Source organism: Anarhichas minor, unplaced genomic scaffold, assembly GCF_050575085.1.
Source record: "Anarhichas minor isolate MPS153535 unplaced genomic scaffold, ASM5057508v1 ptg000027l, whole genome shotgun sequence".
NCBI classification, from domain to species: domain Eukaryota; kingdom Metazoa; phylum Chordata; class Actinopteri; order Perciformes; family Anarhichadidae; genus Anarhichas; species Anarhichas minor.
The window spans coordinates 19,543,363-19,562,951 of NW_027466473.1; the positions used below are offsets into that span (position 1 = coordinate 19,543,363).

The following is a 19,589-nucleotide window of genomic DNA, read 5'->3' on the forward strand; positions in this document are numbered from 1 at the left end:
CAGCTCAGAGGTAGTCCAGCAGTGGAGAGGAAATACAACGGGGCCATCTAGTGGTAGACATGTCAACTACAAGAACTGTTCAGATCATTTCACTTTTAACGTATTTTTAGTGTAATGTAGGAAGGGCTGCTGTGCATGTCTTATACCTCTGATCCAATCAGTGAGCATGTGTAGCTTTAAATGGGCTCATTCTTTCTTTGAGTAACGATGCCTTTAATTCAATTCAATTTATTTATTTTAGCCTCAGAGGGCTTTACAATCTGTACACACTTTAATGAGAACATGTTTTGGATCTCAACTAGAAATTTTTTTCCGACTGTGCAGCCAGATTTCTTCTTGGAGTCGTGATGTTTCCAAACAAGTCCTCCAAATGAAACGACTAAATGCATCATTCATATCTGCCCTTCAGAACGACACACTCGAGTATGTTCTCATCTGAAGCCCTCCTCGACAGGACAATGGTTACAAACCTCAGCTGCAGAAATAAACCCTTTTCTCATCCTGGACAGCTATGGGTAAGGTTTGGTCAGAATTAGACACAAAAGCATCATGATTAGGAAACCTTGTGGTCTGAAATGAAGAGCCTAATCTTCATGCTTACAATAATAACCGTGTGGTTAATGTTGGGGAGTGTTCGTGGTCGTGGTTAAAAGAAACCAATGTTGATTGTTAGTTGGGAACGTGAAATGAAGAGCAGTTGTTTTGCTCTTCCATCCATTAACCTTGACCTCCTTTTTGGCTCTATTACAACGCCACCTGACTTCCTCCTTTTGTTCCGGATCGACAAGAGTCATAATTCCTATGACCGGTAGAGGGTTTTGTCACTTGAATGTAAAAATGTGCTGTTTTTGGGGCATTTGCTGACATCTTATGCTGCCCTTTTTCTTTGGACAAAATCCTTAACCTGTTAAGCCTTATCCCAAAATTCACCTAAAGCAATAAAGGAAAATAAGATTTGCATCGCTGCCTAGTACATAATCTAAATTTCAAAGGCAATATTACCATTATAAGATTGAAGGCGGCCTCCATGTTTTGGCTATGTTTACATATTGACTGTTAACAGGGAGTTTCACTTCAAAACATTATTTATTTCCATATCGCTATGTTACAAACAACACAATTCTCCCAAAACACATTGAAATAGTAATAAAACACAAATAGGATTGATTAATATTCAGATGACTGAAGCGCTCCATGCTATACAGGCAGATAATTGGATAATGCTGGGGTCCACAATCAATTAGATTTGTCTAAGCAAGCTGAAACTAATGATATAAGGCTTGTTGGTGTAATTGAGTCAATATAGCCACCAGGTGGCCACGAACATCCAGAGCTCACACCAGTACAAGGCAGTCACACTCGACTTAGATGGCTGCTTACTTCTTCTCCCTAAGGCCCAATCTCACTTCCCAGCAGCCCCTACTTTACTGTAGCACTGCATGTAACACAAATCTGCTATTTTTGGCGAATATAACATATGCCTCGAAGAAATGTTTTGTCAAGAAGATAGATTTGAACCAGTTTGACTTTAAAATGTGAGGTTCGATTGCTTTGTTTCCTTATCGCTGTGTCTTTCGAGTCAAGGTGCATTTAGATGTTTTGGAAAGCTCTGAATTTCTTGTGTCCAGGGATCCCAATCATAGTTACTGTAGACTGACGAGGAAATGATCCTGGATCTTTTGAATCCAACTCATTGTATATTTACCAAGGGTATATTTGTACAAATGTATTGTTAAAATACTTTGTTAATAAGACAAAGTTTGGACAACAAACAGTTGGTTACTGATTCTGAAAGCTGAATACTCTGTTTTTATACATGTATACAATATGCATATCTCCCATAAATAGACCGTCTTTGATCGCAACTTTTTGTAACTATGCCACAGGCGTCGACCCGGCACCAGGTCCGTTGGGCTTATACGTCAATTAAATCTCTTAAAAGATCCCAGAGTGTGAGCATTTTGATTGCCTCTCAACAGCTTTCAACATGTCGACAGGGCGCTGGCAGCTCATAGCTAACGGCTCTAACAGTGCAAACTACGACAGAAGTGGCATAAACTCAAGTTCCTCCACTATAAAAAGGAAGTCTAATTGCATTGAAGTGAATATGAAGCACAACAATTATTACAAAAATTATTGTTCCACGTGTTTTGGAGCATATTTACCTTTTTTTTGCTGTGCACGTTTTACACAGTGCTAGAAACTGTGAGACCCTGAAAACACCTGAACAACAATCTCTCTAATCAGACATGTTTCGGGGTCCTTTGCTCAGCTGACTTTCCTTCTTTAATTGGTACACAGATGCAACTCTCACAATCATCAATACCAAAACTTACCAGGAGCTCAAGCTGTTTCCATGCTTCCTTTTTATTATTTGACCTTTTCTCTCTCTCCACATTCATGGATTCCATCTTGAAGTCTAGGTTACGTCTGGGGAAAAGATATTCATTAATTAGTTCATTTATAACGATGTATGGGACTGCATCATCCTCAGTGATATGATTTGTCATTATTTCTCTTTTTTTAATAATATGTTTATTATATTATTGTGATTAGCTGTTGTCTCTGTATTTCTTGGATATGCCATTATGTATTACAATTATGTTTATTCCTGCCTATTGTCTTTATTTATATAGAGTGCAAACTGTTTTTTACTATTTCTAGATTTCTTTTAATCTGCAAACAACGAAATGAATGCTTACCTGGCAACACAGATATGAATGATGGTACAAAAATGAATTCAAGAGTTGCGTATTTATTCACTAATTTTACAGGATTTAATAAAATGAGGCGGATGTTGGATGCGAGCACGTTCTCATGTTACCTGATCATTTAGGATGCAGAGGTATAAATCAAACCAGGTCCCCAAAAGCATCTTAAATAATCTGCAGATTCCTGTCTAATGAACACACACACACACACAAAGTATCCAGGTGCTCTACACACACATACACGTGTTATTATTGCCTAGGAGTTTTTATTTTCTACAGGAATTTACAGCAAAAAAAAAAAAAAAACTAACAATGTTGTTGCTAATATTCAAAAAGGTCCTGAAAATCAATTCTAGCACACTTTGACAGGTAATAAAAACACACACACCTCCTCCCGTCACAGCCCGCCCCACCTCACACTCCAGTTTTCAGGGCAACTAAATATTGCATCAATAAAAAATAAAATACATATGGTACTTTTTTTTTTTTTTTTGCATGGCACAGAACAAAAGCAGTCAGGCAGCAGACGTGGGTCAGAGAGGGATTGAGAAGTTTAGCTTTTGTTTGACGCTGCTTGGAGTGACCAACGTTTTAAAATCTTCAATTATTGTATTTTTTTCACAGGCTACTCTTCTTCTACTTGAGTTTCTGCTCATCACCCCTGTGCCCTCTGGATCTCTGCAGAAATACTTTCACAGATGACTTCATCCTGTTTAGGTGCTACAAAAATGATAAAGTCACCCTTTGATGGTGGCATTCCTTCTAACTTTACCGAGGCCTTAAAAGGGGGTGTTCAGGTGATTATTGCACTTTCTATAAAATTGAGGAACTTAAGAGTGGAAGCAGAAGAGGCGGAGTTATGTTAAATGTAGTCCCAGGGAAGGACTCACTTTTATATCGTCATACATTACTCGCATATGTAGATTTCCATAGATAAACTGGTATCTATAAATACGATTGACTCGATTTGACAGCTTACTTGACACGATCAAATCAGGACAGTAGCGCTGTGATCGATCATGAACATCTGGTTCTCCATGCAGATTAAAACAAAGTCATGAAAATAATATTTGCAAACACCGTGTGGCCCAAGTTTGCTTCCAGCTGTTTCATCCCACCCTCCCTCTGTCATCCAGCATCTAACTCAGCCTCAGTCTGAGTGGAACAATAAGGCCTAACCGCCAGAAAATAACATTAAAACATTGTTCTTTTGAAAAATTTGGAAAAAGGCAGGCGTCCTGCCTCCCAAACCTCCTCAACTCTGAACAGGAGCTGTGCTCACTGCGGTCCAAAAATGCCCACATCATGAAGGGCCCGGTGAAAAAGTCCTATTTTTATCTTTTGGAGAAAGTTCAGAAGAATCATACAAAGGATTCATTGCTTTTTTGTTTTCCTGCTGTGCACAAGCTGAATGTGTTCATTATCTTAAAGCCAAACTCTCCTACAAAACTGGAAAAATATCTACATTATATTCATCTAGATTAGATGAAGAGCTTTTTTATTTTGCTGTGTAAATATATAAGTGGGATAAAAAGGATGATTTTTATAGAACCAGAGGGGAGGGTCTGATTGAGAAGCTGCAGTTGACCTACGAGGAGGCAGAAACGGAAATAAAAGTGCACCGAAAAAAAAGCAACCAGATTTACAAGCCATTTAATCTTGAATTCAGTCTTAAAATCATACAAAAGGAGCGAAAAAAAGAAAGGAAAACGGAGCCACGATTTGACTGAATAGATTTCTTCAGGGTCCCATCAGCTGTTCAGATACACCACAATAAATAACATGTTTCACCTGTTTCTGATTAAAGTGAGGGCTAAATACAAGATTAACTGACTTGCAGGGGTGAATATTTCTGGATATTTTTGGAGGAAGGCAGCAGGGAGGAGGGAGGTGAAAAAGAGGTAAGAAAAGAATCAGAGTGAAGATATAGATGGCAGCTGTAATGATCCACTGTATTAGTTGTATAGGGTGTTATTAAAGCTCTACAGACTAGGTGTGTTGGCTGCCTGTCACACACTGGGCTCCATTGTCTCTAATATGCAGCAGTGCGCTACGTTAACGTGTAATAAATCATTTACACAAAATAAAAGTCCCCCCCCCATTCCCAGCTATTACATCTGCATAGCAAAGAAAAAAGAAAAAAAAACAAATAAATAAAATAACAAACACAGAAAAAAGCCCATAACTGAGCCTTCAAACCATCTTCAAAGATAACTCAAACCCCGTCTTTCTTCTTCTTCTGTTGGCTACTGTTTTGTTTTCCTCTAAAAGATAATACAGAAGTAATTTTGATGCAAGATTCGTTATTATTGTTACTTTTTTTTTGTTTGTTTGTGTTTTGTTTTTTAGAAAAAGAAAAAAAAAACAGTTTCTTCATGAAGCGCACTTCCTACTTCCTCTTGGTCCTGTGGTGGTGTCTGATTGGCTGGTTAGTCATCATCATCGTCGACCACGGGGTCCGTGTCCCAGCACGTAATGTCAATCTCTGAACACACAAAAACATATTTTACTGATTATTTTCTGGTATGAAAGTGCTGATGTGGCATGATTGCATTATACAGAGGTGTTGCTTATATTTAGCCAACCCTGGGGTTGATTATTACTTTATAATATTTAAGAATTTAAAGTAATTTCATCATCAGACAAGTATCTCACCTGGTGGCTTGTTATAAAAGACAGGCGCAGGTTTAGCCGAGGACTCTTCTGATTGGCCAAATTCTTCCTCCTGTGATTGGCTGAAGTAGCCCTCACTCGCCTACAAGAAGCGTCGGACAAATAGAAGGAGAAATAAAACCATTAACAGAGAAAAAGACAGAAAACATCTTTTCAAAAGCGCGGCATGATGATTAATAAACTTTCTGACCTGAGTCCCTTCTTTCAGCAGCGTCTCCCCATTGGTCATCAGCCGCTGTCCATCGACCAGCTCCTTCTTTTCCCCGGATGCATGCTGCAGTGCATGCTGGTAGCTGAGGGTCATCTGGTCGGAGCCCATCACGTCCACAAGACTGGCGGGGTCGTCCTCGGCGCCGGTGGCCGAGCAGTAGGTCCCGTCCATCATCTCGTCGAAGCTGAGGAGGGGCTGAGGCTTGCCGCTAGTGCCGGGTGGAACACCAACGTCACCCATCAGGTCCACCAGATTGGAGGACTGGGAGGTCTGGGAGTGGTTGGGGGGAAGGTCGGAGTTGCTGTCCCACAGGTTGACCAGGCTGTCCGTCCCGGACTCCCACACAGAGAAGCCGGAGGAGTCGCGGGCCTGCGGGGCGACGCTCTGCACGGGCTTGGTGGGTGTCGACTCCTGCGCTGACGGTTTCTGCTCCTGTTTTGGCACCGAATCTGGTGGACAAAAAAAAAAAGCAGAGCATCAATTGAATTCCTATATTTTGTCTTAACACAGCCACAAGTTGATTTGATTTGCAGATGAAAAGATGTGTAAACATCAACCTTAACAGGACATTTAGTTGAAGGATGCATCGAACCTTTGTTTCAGCAGCATCTCAGTGACTTTATTTCAACATTGATTTCACTTTCACGCTTACCCCACTCGTCTGTGCAGTCCTCCTCCTCCTCCTCCCTGCACAAGTCCTCTTTGATGGACGGGGTGACTATTTTAGGAATGGGCGACACGGCGGCCATGTTGCGCTCTGTGCTTGCTTCATCGTCATCGTCATCGTCCCCTAGAGGGACAGAATGGCACAACGACATCGAAAAAGGCACAGAGCAAAAAATATTCACCAAAATTATCCCTCCGTAACATAATTACACTCATAAACCAGGTGTGTTGAACATCTGTAACACAGAATGCTGAACTGAAATGCCACGACTGGTGGTTTATTTTGTCAAAATATGGCAGAATTTGGAATAATGAACATCAATCTGCTTTTAGAAAGTCTACTGAAAGGTTTCTTTGTTGATTTATCTTGAATCAAATAAGATAAGATCAGAGGCAGATATTTGGTTATCTGACCTCCAATCATATCCTGTGTTACTTCAACACATCCAGCAGCGGACAAAATCACAGCAATCACATCACTTGTTCCATCACAGGACCAGCAAACAGACACAGTCACTGAGCTAATCAGACTCTTTGTGACTCGAGTTGGTGACATTACCAAGCTGTCTGAAGGGCTCCTAATCGCATTCAACGTTGTATTTTTTTGCATTTTATTCTAGCAGCTTGGCTCTAGAGATGTCAGTCTGCAGATCAGTCGGCTGGTTCAACACGTTGATCCAGACTGAAATATTTCAACAATTATCAAATGGATTGCCATGAAATTTGGTTCAGAAAGTTATGGTGACCAGAGGTTGAACCCTAATGACTTTGTTGATCCCCTGACTTTTCATCTAGCCTTTTTTATAATTTAAATATCCAGTTAAATATTTCATAATCTACAAAACGTATTGTGACAAATTCTGGTAGAGACACTCATTGTCCCCAGAGGATGTTTACTGAAGACTTTGGTGAATCCTGACTTTTCTCCTAGCGCCACTATGAGGCGCACATTTGTGGGTTTGAGTGAAATGACTCGAGAGCTATTGGATTGATTGCCATGACATTCGGTACAGACATGCATGTTCCCCTCAGGATATATCCTCATGACTTTGGTGATCCTCTGGCTATTCATCTAGCACAATTTTAATTTGTCACATACCTTGGTTTATGAGTAAATATCTGTAAAACTAATGACATTTCCATTGGCCTCAGCTGTACTTTCTGTTAAGTTCTAATTAGCGAATGCTGACATTATACCTGCTATACATCAGCATATTCAGCACAAAGTACCACTGTGCCAAAGGACAGTCTCGCAGAGCCACTAGCATAACAGTAAACTCTTTATCAAGAAATGGCTGCGTTGAAAGCAAACGTCTCATGCCAAACGTTTGAGACTTGGCAACCCCGTCTTTAGCAGAATCGTAATGTAAGACAAGTGCAACAACCACAGGGTGAGTTACCATGTGACACTTGTCAATTGACGCCTATAGCACACATTGGACATGTCATACAGACAGAGGAAGTATCGGTACCGATAAATAGGAGAGTGGCATATTCCAGGTTAGTTGTCACCAAAACCCAAGACACAATCACTACAATCCAGCAAGTCATTAAACAGCCATCAGGTATCCTCTGAACATTCATTGTTAAGCCATCGATGCATACGGACACATTGCGGGTGAGTCACAGTCACAATGCTGATGACACATCGAGGAACACATAACTCATTATGACAAACATCAACACAGCGAGAGTCTAGGGAATCACTTCCACGATAAAAACGTCACTTTCTCTCAGATGTTTTCGGTGATTTCATGCTTGTTGGAGTCAGACGTCCTGTTCAGAAACCAGAACAAGATTTCCCAGAGGACATGAACACAATAAGCCACAGATGAGAAAACAACGGTGTCACTTTTACTGGTAACAAACGGCTGACTGAGATGTGTGACCTCGTTAAAATGCCAAAACACATCCAGCTCAGCGGGGACTAGCTTGGTGGGTTCTCCAGTTCACCTCGTGGTTAAAACCCTCTGAAGACTCTGAGGGATCCAGGCTAATTGCTGGAAGCAGTGGAGAAAGAAATTGATCTTTTACCGATAAATTGTCAATTCCCTTTCACATTAAAAGAAGGATTGATTACAGAGAACTTTCTTTGTTGTCAGCTGTCACGAGGGACAGGGATGAACCGGTTCTTTGCCCACCCAGCATAACATCTGCCATTACAGCGCCTACAGACATGCAATAACACACACTGCAGATAACAAAGGTGGTCTGCATGATTTTGCCCAGTAGCTACATTATTGCTGCTCATGTTCCAGAGCATATGTTTTTAAAGCAACACATTTTCCAACTTAGCTTGAGAAAGTTGATGCAGATAGTTTCTTTTTTTTTGTCCAGGACAAATGCAACATCTTTCCATCATATTAGTGCGAAGGCAGAAACCTCAGAGAAAGATATCTCAAAACCTGGACAAAAAAAATACCCCAAAACCATCTGCACAGTTGGATACCACAAAAGGTCAGAGAGAATATATAATCTATTTTGTGAACTGACCCTTAAAGTTTGTTCGGTACAGCAGTTGTGAGAAACAGATTGGAAACTCTTCTTGGTTGATGCATTTTGGGAATTTAGAAAATGTTTTGGGAATCAGCACCCAGCTGCTAAACGGCTGAAATTTGAATGCAAGAAACAGTCAAATATTGTAATTGATTTTTTAACTGCATATTTTGTAAATTGAAGTCTTGGATGTCGGAGATTTCTTAAAGGAAAACATGTAAAAACATTGGCAGGTGTTTGGTGCTTGTAGTTAATGGGCTAAAACACACATCACCATTATGGTCTTTAAACAGAATGACAACTAGATCAACTTCACAGAGGTCAGAGGGCAAAGATCCATATTCAGTCAAAAGGCCAACAAACAACGGTGGCGACTGACGGACGGCTCGACGGCGTCACATTCACACACAAACACTCACAGTTTGGTCAGTCGGTCAGGATTTAAAGCCGCAGGAGGAGTGTGTGTTTGAGTGTGTGTGCGCAGAGGGGTGAAGCAGATCCAGGATCAGACGAGGCATGAGATTGAGGATCAGAAGAGAAGGGAGGTGATAGAAAACCAGTGAGATTCTGTAGTTAAAGTAACAGCTCTCTCTCTCTCCCTGTGAGAAGTAAAAATGACCTTGTTGCTGATTTAGAATCAGAAAACATCAGAAAAAAACAGAAACATTTTCAAAAATAATTCAACATCAGCAGCTGACTGGACGACATCTAAAGGATGAAGACGACAGACTCAACATCTATAACACAAACCGACAAACAGCTTTATGGGTTTCAGCCATAAAGTTTAGGTTTAAGTAGGATATTTCATTATCTAGTTAGTGAAATGCTTGTGTGCCTATTAGCTTATTATTACATATAAAAACATTTCATGCTCAAAAAGGGCTTGTTTTTAATGTTCAGGAGGCCGAACACAGTACAGACACTGTTAGCATCGATGCTACAGTAGTAGGTCTTTGGTGTGTGGTTTTTAACAAAAACAGCAACTTTAGTTGCTTTTTCTGACTTTCCTTTCAAGGATAATTTTGCTCCATTTGTTTTTTTGTGTTTGATAAGCGTATAAGCTACATATAGAACGTACTTACAAAAAGTGACATTTTTAGATGTTGAAATATCTGCGCTTAAAGGAAAATCATGGCATTATTTTATATTTGTCTTATTGTCATTAACAATGAAAAGACCAAAACCAACATTAGTCCGCCTCTCAATACTTTCTGACTTCCTGTCGGTTTCTCTCAAATCCAACCCATTGGTTCCCACTGAAGACGCAAATCTTTAAAAACAACTCACTAAAGTAGTTTAATTTAAAAAGAGCAGACTAAAACAGCTGGTCACTACATTTTTAAGTAGTTTGTAGGAAATAGTGCATTGGTTTGGGACTATTTTCAGCAGCGGATTAGTCAACATTTGGTGCTATGATGAGTATTATTTATGGTAATGAAGGAACATGCCACCCTGTGAAACAGTGTGGCTGATTGGGTTTAATAGTTTTGGAGCTCTATAGCACAGAGGAAGGAGATATCATGCACACACAATATGTGTTTGTAGGTATAGTCATTGTTGGTTTGGGGTCTTTTTATGGGATTTATTGACAAGAAGAAAAATATAAAATATCAACCGACTTATCCTTCAAAATAGATAACTAGACAATATGAGAATGAGCTACTTTAAACTGTAACCTAAGGAAGTTATTTGGAGATGAAAGTGTTCAGTCAGTGTTGGGGAACGGAGGGCAGGGCTAGAGGGGAAATTCAGCGGGAGGTGGTTTTAAGGGCTGGTGGGCAGATGTGTGTGTGCTACGTGGAGGGTCTATGAAGATGAAGAGCTACAACTGAAATCATGAAAATGCATGTGGACTTAAAAATGAGATAAAGCGTGTTGGTCTGAGAGACATCATCTTGCCAGATGAAGACTAATCATTTGGACATTAGTGTGCATGTAAATGCATCTTCTTAATAAGCTCTCACATTTTTAATTCACATGCAGTTTCGCTTCAGCCTCCATAGCTGTGGAGGGGATTGGGGAGGGATCCATCTGTCTTCTTCTTCTGCTGTTTATCGGTTATGTGCTGTACCTACCGGCTGCAGCGGCGGGCTGCGTCCGTTTGTGTGGCGGGGTGCGGAGGGGCGACAGGCCCCGGGATGGGGGAGTCGGACTGGGGCTGCTGGGACTGTGCTGCTGCTTCAAGAATGGGCTGTCCAAGCGGCCTGGCGGTCGAGACGACACAAAGCCACACACACACACACACACACGAAGATTCAAACACACACAAACATGTAACAGGGACACGAAGCGAAGCACCAGGACAGAGAGGTGTGAGGGAAGACGGACGAGACAGTGAGACAAGACAGACAAAAAGCAGGAGAGGGAGGGAGAGTAGAAGGAAGACAGAAGAACTCAGAGTCAAGACACAAGAAGTTCACCCCCAGAGGAAAAAGGACGAAGAAGAGAGGATTGTGGGAAAGGCAGAGAGTCCCGTGAAAACCCATGAAGAAGAAAGAGAAAGGTGCCAGAGGATGAATATCACAAAACGGAGAAATCAAAGAGTGGAGGAGTGGGTGAATAAATAAATGAAGGAGTGAGTGAAATGAGAAAGAAGGAATGGAGATGGTGAACACAAACGTGAGGTCAAATGAGTGAAGAGGTGAATGAAGAAAACCCGCAATGAAAAAACAGAAAGAAAGAAGAGAGAAAGAAAAGTAATTAGTGTGACTTTAAACAAACTGGCAGTAGCAAGCATGCAGTTAGGCAGAAATGAAATGCTGACGCACTTTGTTTCATCCTCAGGTGTCAAACTTCCATTTGTGCTCCATTGAAGCAGCAGATTTCACAATAATGAATCCCAGAGAAGGAAAGTCACTGAATAACTGTTGGTGTTTAGACGACATGAATGTCCTGATCATTTGCTTGTTGAAAATCAACACATTATGAAGAAAAAAGTCTGGTTAGGACTTACTGAATGAAATCATTTGAGCAACTCCTCTCTGCTCAGAAGACACACCGGAGGGATTTTAGTGAGAAAGTCGTTGTGAAACCGTAAATATATGAGAAAAAGTGAGGGGGACATGTTCCCCGGTGGATATTACATCCTTGCCACTGAGATTTTGACTCTGTGTTTGAAGCCGGGTCATGACAGAACACAAAGGCTGCACACAAACAACATACAACAATGCAAATTAAAATTACATAAAAACAAAAGGTAAGGTGTCCAAATTTGCCCCAAGGCTCAACAGCAGCCATCCAACAGTGACAGGAGAGAGATCGTCTGCTGGTTTTTACAGCGTCGGCTCCTTCGTGCTGCGGTTCCAGATGTGAACTTAAAGCTTTTTCCTCTTTCTGCTACATAAAGTTTTTTGGGGGAAAATGTGCATCTCTGTGAACGACAGTTTCGAGGTCTGGCTCGAAGGAAACAGCAGCTGAGGAGATGTCGAACGTGATAAATGACATGTTGAACTTGACACATGATGATTCAGATGCCATGGACCCCCACACCCACCAGTACACATGTCAGGAACTTGTACTCAGTGGTGGAAGAAGTACTCAGATCCAGAAATATCACAACCTACAAATACTCCATTACAAGTAAAAGTCCTGATTCAAAATGTAACTATCATTACTATCAAAGTATTACCAGCAAAATGTATGAAAAGTAGTCATGATGCAGAATAGTTCCTTTCACAGTGTTATATTATTCTAGAATATAATATTTAAAGTCATTTAAAATGCACTTTGTCAATGTTGAGCACATTAAACAGTGCCTACTACTGAGTAGATTAGTGCTTCATAATGTAAGAATACCATGTTTTCTAACAGAAAAAAACGAAAAAATAGTAAAGAAAGTAATGAATATATTTCCCTCTGAAATATATTGAAGTACAAGTATAAAGTACCATCAAATGGAAATACTCAAGTGCAATTTTTAACCACAGAACTTGAGTAAATGTACTTGTTGGAGGCAACAGTTGTTTACTGTCCTGGATTAAGACCATCGACGGAAAGACGAGCACAGCTTTCCTTATTGTTGGTCAGCGTAGTTAGTAGTGCTTGTTTTCTTTAGGTTCCACGAGAATGTTTTCACAAAAATGAATTGGATAACAGCCTCAGACTTCAGAGTTAACTTACATAAGTCCTCTCTACTCGTTCGTATATGGTTTTTACTGCTCTTTGTGGTTCAGAGCTGTTCCAGGTTCACATGAGGATAAAGTGGACCCACGTAGAAGACAAGTGTGAGGTGAGTTTGAAAGTGCTTACCGGTCCTGTGGATGGAGACGGGTGAGGTATCGACGCTGATGGTCATGGCTCTCTCCTTCAGCTTGAAAAACTCTCGAGGGTTTTCTGACCGCTGAGCGATGATGGCCTTCGCCTCCTGGAAACACACGGATAAACATAGACTCTCTGGATCCTGTTCAGTTTATGTTGAGCAAATAAAGGTAATAACTACAGATTCTTAAATGATTCATTGAGCTTAATTCAGCATGGAAAGTTCAATATGTTTACTAAGGGAATACATTCAAAATAGTCATTTTGATCCTCAACATTTAAACTATCGTGATATAAAATCTACAGTATAATACTTCATAGATTACATTCTAATCTAACAAATCTATAAATCTACAACTAGGTTTAATACATGTCTAATATCTGATGAAAGAGTAACGTAACTCACCTCCACCTCAGTCTCCTTCTTATCCAGGTTGAGGTCGTCGAGGCTCGGCTCTGCTGCCTGCAGAGAGGAAGAATACAAATGAAGATGCAAAAAGAAAAAAACGAACTAGCTGCGAAACTGTAATTCAAAAAGTAAAAACCTCATTCAATGCTTTTAAAGACTTGCAGATACAGAAGCATCAAAACATCTCTTAAGTCAGTATTACTAGTATTTTGCTAAGTTGCTCATGAATCTAAATCTTTGGTCAAACCGTTCCATGTGCATCAGTTGGACACAGCCCAGTCATCGACAACCGGCTGGTGTCCAACCCTCCCCCCACCCCCCCATCAGTAACAAACAAAGCCTAAAGACTCTTGAGCAAGGCAACGTAACCGCTCTGCGTGTGAGAACTCGCCACAAGGACAGAGATCAAGATGTTCAGGAGATTAGCTGAAATATCACAGCTGTGCTGCGACGCAGCAGTCAGCTGATTGCAAGATGAGAAAAACAAACCTTACACACACACACACACACACACACACACACTGATGGACTGAATACACTCTCACTGCCAGACTTGACATTTTTGGTAAATCAGACACAGCGTATAATCACTCCCTTCAAATACAAAAACCAGAGGCGTTCAAGTGTTCACGGTCTTTTGGGACGGAAAGTGATGCGTCGGTGGGAAGAGGGAAAAGAAACAGAAACAACTAAAGCCTATGAAAAAACATACACAAGCATACAAGGAGCCTGAACACTTCTAACGGGATGAAGCAAGTCTCCAGGAGTAAGACGATTCAAGTAGAAGTAGAACCTTGTGATTTCATGATAATGACCAGCAGCAGAGTGATTTAAGGTTACACAAACTTACTATGGTGGTCTGGCTCCGCAACCTCTCTTTGGACTCTTCCTCCTCCAGCAACTTCTTCCTGCTCTCACACACATGAACACACAGATCAGGCAACACTTTACACACCCGAAAAGTAACTTTGCATAATCAAAGGTACAGTTCACCCATAATCAAAAATACAGATATTTTCTCTTACCTGTAGTGCTATTTATCAAACTAGATTGTTTTGGTGTGAGTTGCTTAGTTTGGGAGATATCGGCTGTCGATGATTTAGCTGCTGCTTGACGCAGACGTTCCTCTTAAAGTCATATCAAACCTAAAATGCAACAGTGACTCTTCCTATAAGTTTCATGAATATGCAGATCCTCTGCTGTAGGTGTCATTATGTCATCATTTCTCTTTTAGACCTGCTGTGTGTGTGTGTGTATATGTATATATATATATATATATATATATGCATGTGGAAAAAGAAAATACGCATCATAAAGAACAGAAAAGAGAAGATATATATCAGGAAAGTGTCTTTTTAGCCAGAGGAGATGGAGATCAGTCATTTGCGTCCTTGAGACGCAGCGCTGCTTTTATGACGCGGGGCACCAGTTCTGTAGAGGACTCCTCTGCAGATGTTGATCCTGAAATAGATGTTCTAGAATTCAGAGCGCGATGCTGACTGTTCCTCACCTGTGCTCCTCGATCTGCCTCTCCCTCTCGCGGTACCTCTGCTCTCGGCTCTCCTGCTCTTTCCTCTCCAGCTCCATTCGCTCCTCGTCGAAGCGCTGCCGCTCCTCCGCTACCTTCTTCTTCTCCTCCTCCTTCCTCACCTCCTCTTCACGCTGGAGAGCAAACACAGCAAAAGGAAGATATTCAGAAGGGTGTCGTCGATTCGCTGTCTGTCGGTCGACAAATTGAGTCATTTATTTCATATCTGCAGTTTCTGATGCTGTGAAGAAGCACGCTGTCATTTTACATTTAGTTTGAAGCACGCTGAAGGCAACACAGCTGAAGGACGCAGCAGTGTTTGACTTTATTCTTCACTTCCACTCTGCTCCTCCGAACACAACGGGGATTCACATTAGCTTTATTTATTCAACACTACTCAGACACAGACTCATGACTGAAAGTGATATCAATCTTCTCGTCTAAGTTTCTTCCAAAAATTAAACTTTAAAACTCAGCTAATGAGGATAAACTCCTGATAAATGTTTCTTAATGAAGGATTCCTAAAAACTGCTGCCCTAGCATTTACACTGTCTTTACTAATGTAAATGGATGCCTCGGACTTATTTAAACGTGGGTCCAATTTTTGTACTTTTGGTTGTTGTTTATATCTGTGAAAACAACAAGTTGGTCAGAATCATGCTTTGATTTATTATTTGTTTTACTAATGATGCATGATTAAAAGGTTTCTTTCCCTCCCATCATTTCCTTCTCTTCTCTTCCCACTTACCTTGGCCTGCTCCCAAAACTCCTCCCTATTGATTTTCTTCATCTCCACCTCTGCATTGGTCTTCTCGTACACTGTGCCCTGCATCGGGGGTGAGAGGCAGACAAAGGTTGACTTCCTTTAGTCAGACGAACAGCCAGGGGAACAGTGTGTTTGTGAATGTTATTGACTTTGTGTGTTCATGTGAGAGGTGTTGTTACTGCTTCCTACAAAGACACACTGTCATCCATCTGACATGTGACACGCTCAGTGTCAACTCTTTATAAACTCCTCTCTACATTTAATGTTACATTCTACAAATCACAAAGTATTCAAATACACTTAATATGTGAGGTTCACCCCCATATAGGGAACATTTGACATAAAGAGGTTGGTGTATAAACAGAGGTATAACGTAATAACAAATCACAAAGTCCAGCTCTGTTAGTTCTTCATCACAACCTTAGTGTATGATCAGACTACTCTGACTGATGAGACAGATCTTAGTCGATCAAAACTGTGCTCCGTCTGTCTTCGTACCACGTCTGCGTGCTCTTCCTCTCGGGTTTTCAGGCGGCTCAGGACCGGACTCGCCACCACCACCACCGTCCCGTTGGTCAGCCGCTGCCCGATGGCTGACGGCTCGATGTCGTCCAGACTGCTGGCGTTGACGGTGACCTCCACCCCCTGAAGACAAAGCAATAAGAAGAAGCGTCAAAATGAGGATCACAAATAAAATATCTCTCTCAATAATCAATATTGTTCATCGGGAATCATCACACACGGTGAACTTCTGCTTTGTTCATTTATTCTTTCCAATTTAACTTTTTCTGCGGTCAATATATGCAAACTAATTCATGTATATTTATACGGTGCTTTGTCAACACTGTATCAGATTATAGTCGTGCCAATAAAGCCATTTCATTGATCAATCAACTCTAATTTATTCAATGCAAGAGTCTTACTAGATTTTATTCTATTTATTTAATATGATAGAATGTCTTGTATTGTATATTGTACAGTAATATAAATCAATACAGTGGTGTATACTAGTGTCAATAAAGACGTGTGTGTGTGTGTGTGTGTGTGTGTGTGTGTGTGTGTGTGTGTGTGTGTGTGTGTGTGTGAGAGAGTGTGTGTGTGTGTGAGAGTGTGTGTGTGTGTATCCCTAAAAGGACCATTGAAAGCCTCGTTGGTGTGATGAAGTCAATGCTGTGTGGGAGCGAGAACTGCCACTTAGAATAATGATACAACAGAACACACGCACACACTGGCTGGTATTAACACACATACACACACACAGTCATGAACACACACACACACACACACACACACAGGCTGTTATGAACACAAACACACACAGATACATAATATATATAGATAAATAAAGCGTCACCTCTATTTTTATGTAGATCTTTTTGTGTACTCATCAAATGCAAAACTACACACTCACTCAGCCAGGTGTGCACTTGTGAATAAACGGTTTGACACACACACACACACACACACACACACACACACTCTAAGTGGGTGAGAGGATTGTCATTCAGCTCAGAACTCTCAGCACAGAGAGCTTACCTAAAAAGAGATGGTATTAGTCATGCACTGTAACACACACACACACACACACTTGATCCTCCTACAGGTTTCATGTGCTGTAGCTTCTTTTCCCACAGAGAGTTGATTGAAAACAGATGAACATTCAAACATTCTGTATGTGACACAGAACTAAAGCAGATTATAAAAAACAACCAGTATCACTGCAGATCGGCTGCATTAGATCATACATCGTAGTAACCCTCTGTCGGGAGTCGAGCATATCGAGTTAAAATGTTTAATAAAATGAGAAATCTGTCTTTGTACTGAACTTCATGACCTCAGTTAAACCTGCAGGTTTAAGTTAAACGTCAGAAACGATGACTTCTAGAGATGTTCAGGTGATCTCTACAGGACAGTCGGGTTCAGACTGAACCACAGGTGAAGATTAAAGAGCCACACAGGTTAAGCCTGTCACACCTTTCTGGGTCGTCTCACTGAAAAATGAGTTTCAGAGACTTTGCTTCCTGCATTGTGGTCATTATTAAAGAATGAAAATAGCTAAACTATAAGTACACGCAACAGCACTTTTAACTTAAATACTTTAATTCTCAGGAGTGAATAATTTGCCCCTGTAGCGTGAACGTCATTCATTTCTTTGTCCCTGCTTGAGTTTTTCTTTCTTTCAGCACTCTGAAAGTCAACGGCAGCTCTGCGCTCTGAAACCCATTATTTCAATAAAACACATGTTGAAACACATAAAAGATCATTTGTACAACTGTTGCAAGAGAATTCATTTAGGAAAATGTTTCAGTACCATGGAGGGTCTGACCTGTAAGAAGTCTGCGATTGTGGCGACGTGGCTGGCACAGGCACACTTCCTGGCATCCGGCACGTCTTCCCCGACCTGAGCGGGAGACAGAAGAAAGGACGGAGGAAAAGGGGGGGGGGAGGAGAAAAAGGAGGAGAGATGGTGAACTTAAAGCATGATGCAGAAAAAGCTCAACAGCACCAGTAACATCATGTGTTTCTTTCCCCTCGTTCTGGTCTCATCAGGGCCTTTTGTTCAGCCGTGGTCATGTTGGCTTATTGTAACAGCTTATATTACTACAGCAGGCCGGATGTCATTCAGTAATCACGGCTCATTCAGACCAACACAATACAAACGCAATAAGCTGCAATTACAGAGAGAGAGAAACTCGTGGCAATTTATCCCTCAATATCAGTATTTATCCACTTTATCTATCAGTGTTCATCTGCGTGTGGCTGACTGAAAAAGAGAGAGTAAGAGAGATAACTTGAATGGTTTTGCAGTATATTTAAGACCTTTTGGCAATGCTGGATGTATTTTATGGTGTATTTCTGTTCATTTTCTATACATATCTGACACAAATTGTTCATATTTTTTCCGACTATATCCGCTCATAGCAACAGAAACATGATTGCACTTTTTTATGGTTGTGTTTAGGCAATGCCTAACAGCACTTGGTTGAGGTTTGTACTCCCATCATGCAGCCCCATCACCTCCCTGGAAATTCTCGTATTGCGTTTAAATGCAGCTAAGTGGTTTTGACAAATATGTTTTGGTGGGAAATGTAATTGCTGCTGGGATTATGTTCACAGGCAACATGTTTTCCAAAGTCGGTGCTTCATTCTTGTACAGAAAGCAAGTCACGGGAGGAGGTCGAGGTGGATGATCGACCCGTTCTCACTCCCAACTCATCAAATACCGCCGCTTGGTCAGTGGCCCTCGGTGTAGGATACCGACGCAACGAGGCAACCTTTATGAGACGCACACGTACGTCTCCAATGTAAACCCATCCACGTTGTTGGTGTTCATTTGTTTTCCGTCAATCAGATCAAATCATCAAAAACATCTTCTACTTCCTCCATTTTCACACAAAAGCCAAATTTCACACTGAGCTGATTAAAAATTGTTGAAAAACAAGAGGTAATTCACACCCACCTCCCCCTAGAGAAATACATCCAGCACAAATGAGGCTATAGACATTACAATAATGTAGGAAAGGAAATTAAATATTTGATCAGTAAACAACATCAGCTAATTATGAGACTTGCCAAATTCGTTAACAACAACCCTTTCATTACATTTCTTTTAAGATATAATTGTTATTGCAAAGTTGTACATAAATATGATATAAAGGATACTTTAACTTGGAAAATCATTGCTTCTGAACATAATCCTGTAACTGGCAAAACAAATTAGTCGTATATAAACTTTGTTTCTAGGAGAGCAGATTGAATGATTCCACCTCTCTCCTTCTCTTTCCACTTCTTCTCTCTGCTCTCTTTCTGCATTTCCCTCTATTTCTCTCAGCGCTCTCTCATTATGCAGATGAAGTCGCTCAGGGCGCTCT

General features: G+C 40.9%; 1 protein-coding gene across 7 annotated transcripts in view; it reads right to left on the reverse strand.

The window, feature by feature from the left end:
• Positions 1-4,348: 4,348 nt before the first annotated feature.
• Positions 4,349-19,589, reverse strand: part of dbn1 (drebrin 1) — a 79,242-nt gene continuing 64,001 nt past the window's right edge. For 5 of the 7 annotated variants that reach the window (XM_076101760.1, XM_076101764.1, XM_076101765.1 and 2 more), the window contains 11 exons: positions 18,029-18,118; positions 16,216-16,362; positions 15,700-15,777; positions 14,934-15,085; positions 14,274-14,331; positions 13,421-13,477; positions 13,006-13,120; positions 6,248-6,385; positions 5,575-6,044; positions 5,367-5,466; positions 4,349-5,196 (listed from right to left, as the gene is read on the reverse strand). In XM_076101760.1, the coding sequence (XP_075957875.1) occupies positions 5,141-5,196; positions 5,367-5,466; positions 5,575-6,044; positions 6,248-6,385; positions 13,006-13,120; positions 13,421-13,477; positions 14,274-14,331; positions 14,934-15,085; positions 15,700-15,777; positions 16,216-16,362; positions 18,029-18,118 (1,461 nt within the window). In that variant the 3' untranslated portion in view covers positions 4,349-5,140. The remainder of the gene's footprint in view (positions 5,197-5,366; positions 5,467-5,574; positions 6,045-6,247; positions 6,386-13,005; positions 13,121-13,420; positions 13,478-14,273; positions 14,332-14,933; positions 15,086-15,699; positions 15,778-16,215; positions 16,363-18,028; positions 18,119-19,589) is intronic. The other 2 variants (XM_076101762.1, XM_076101761.1) reach the window with 2 other exon arrangements.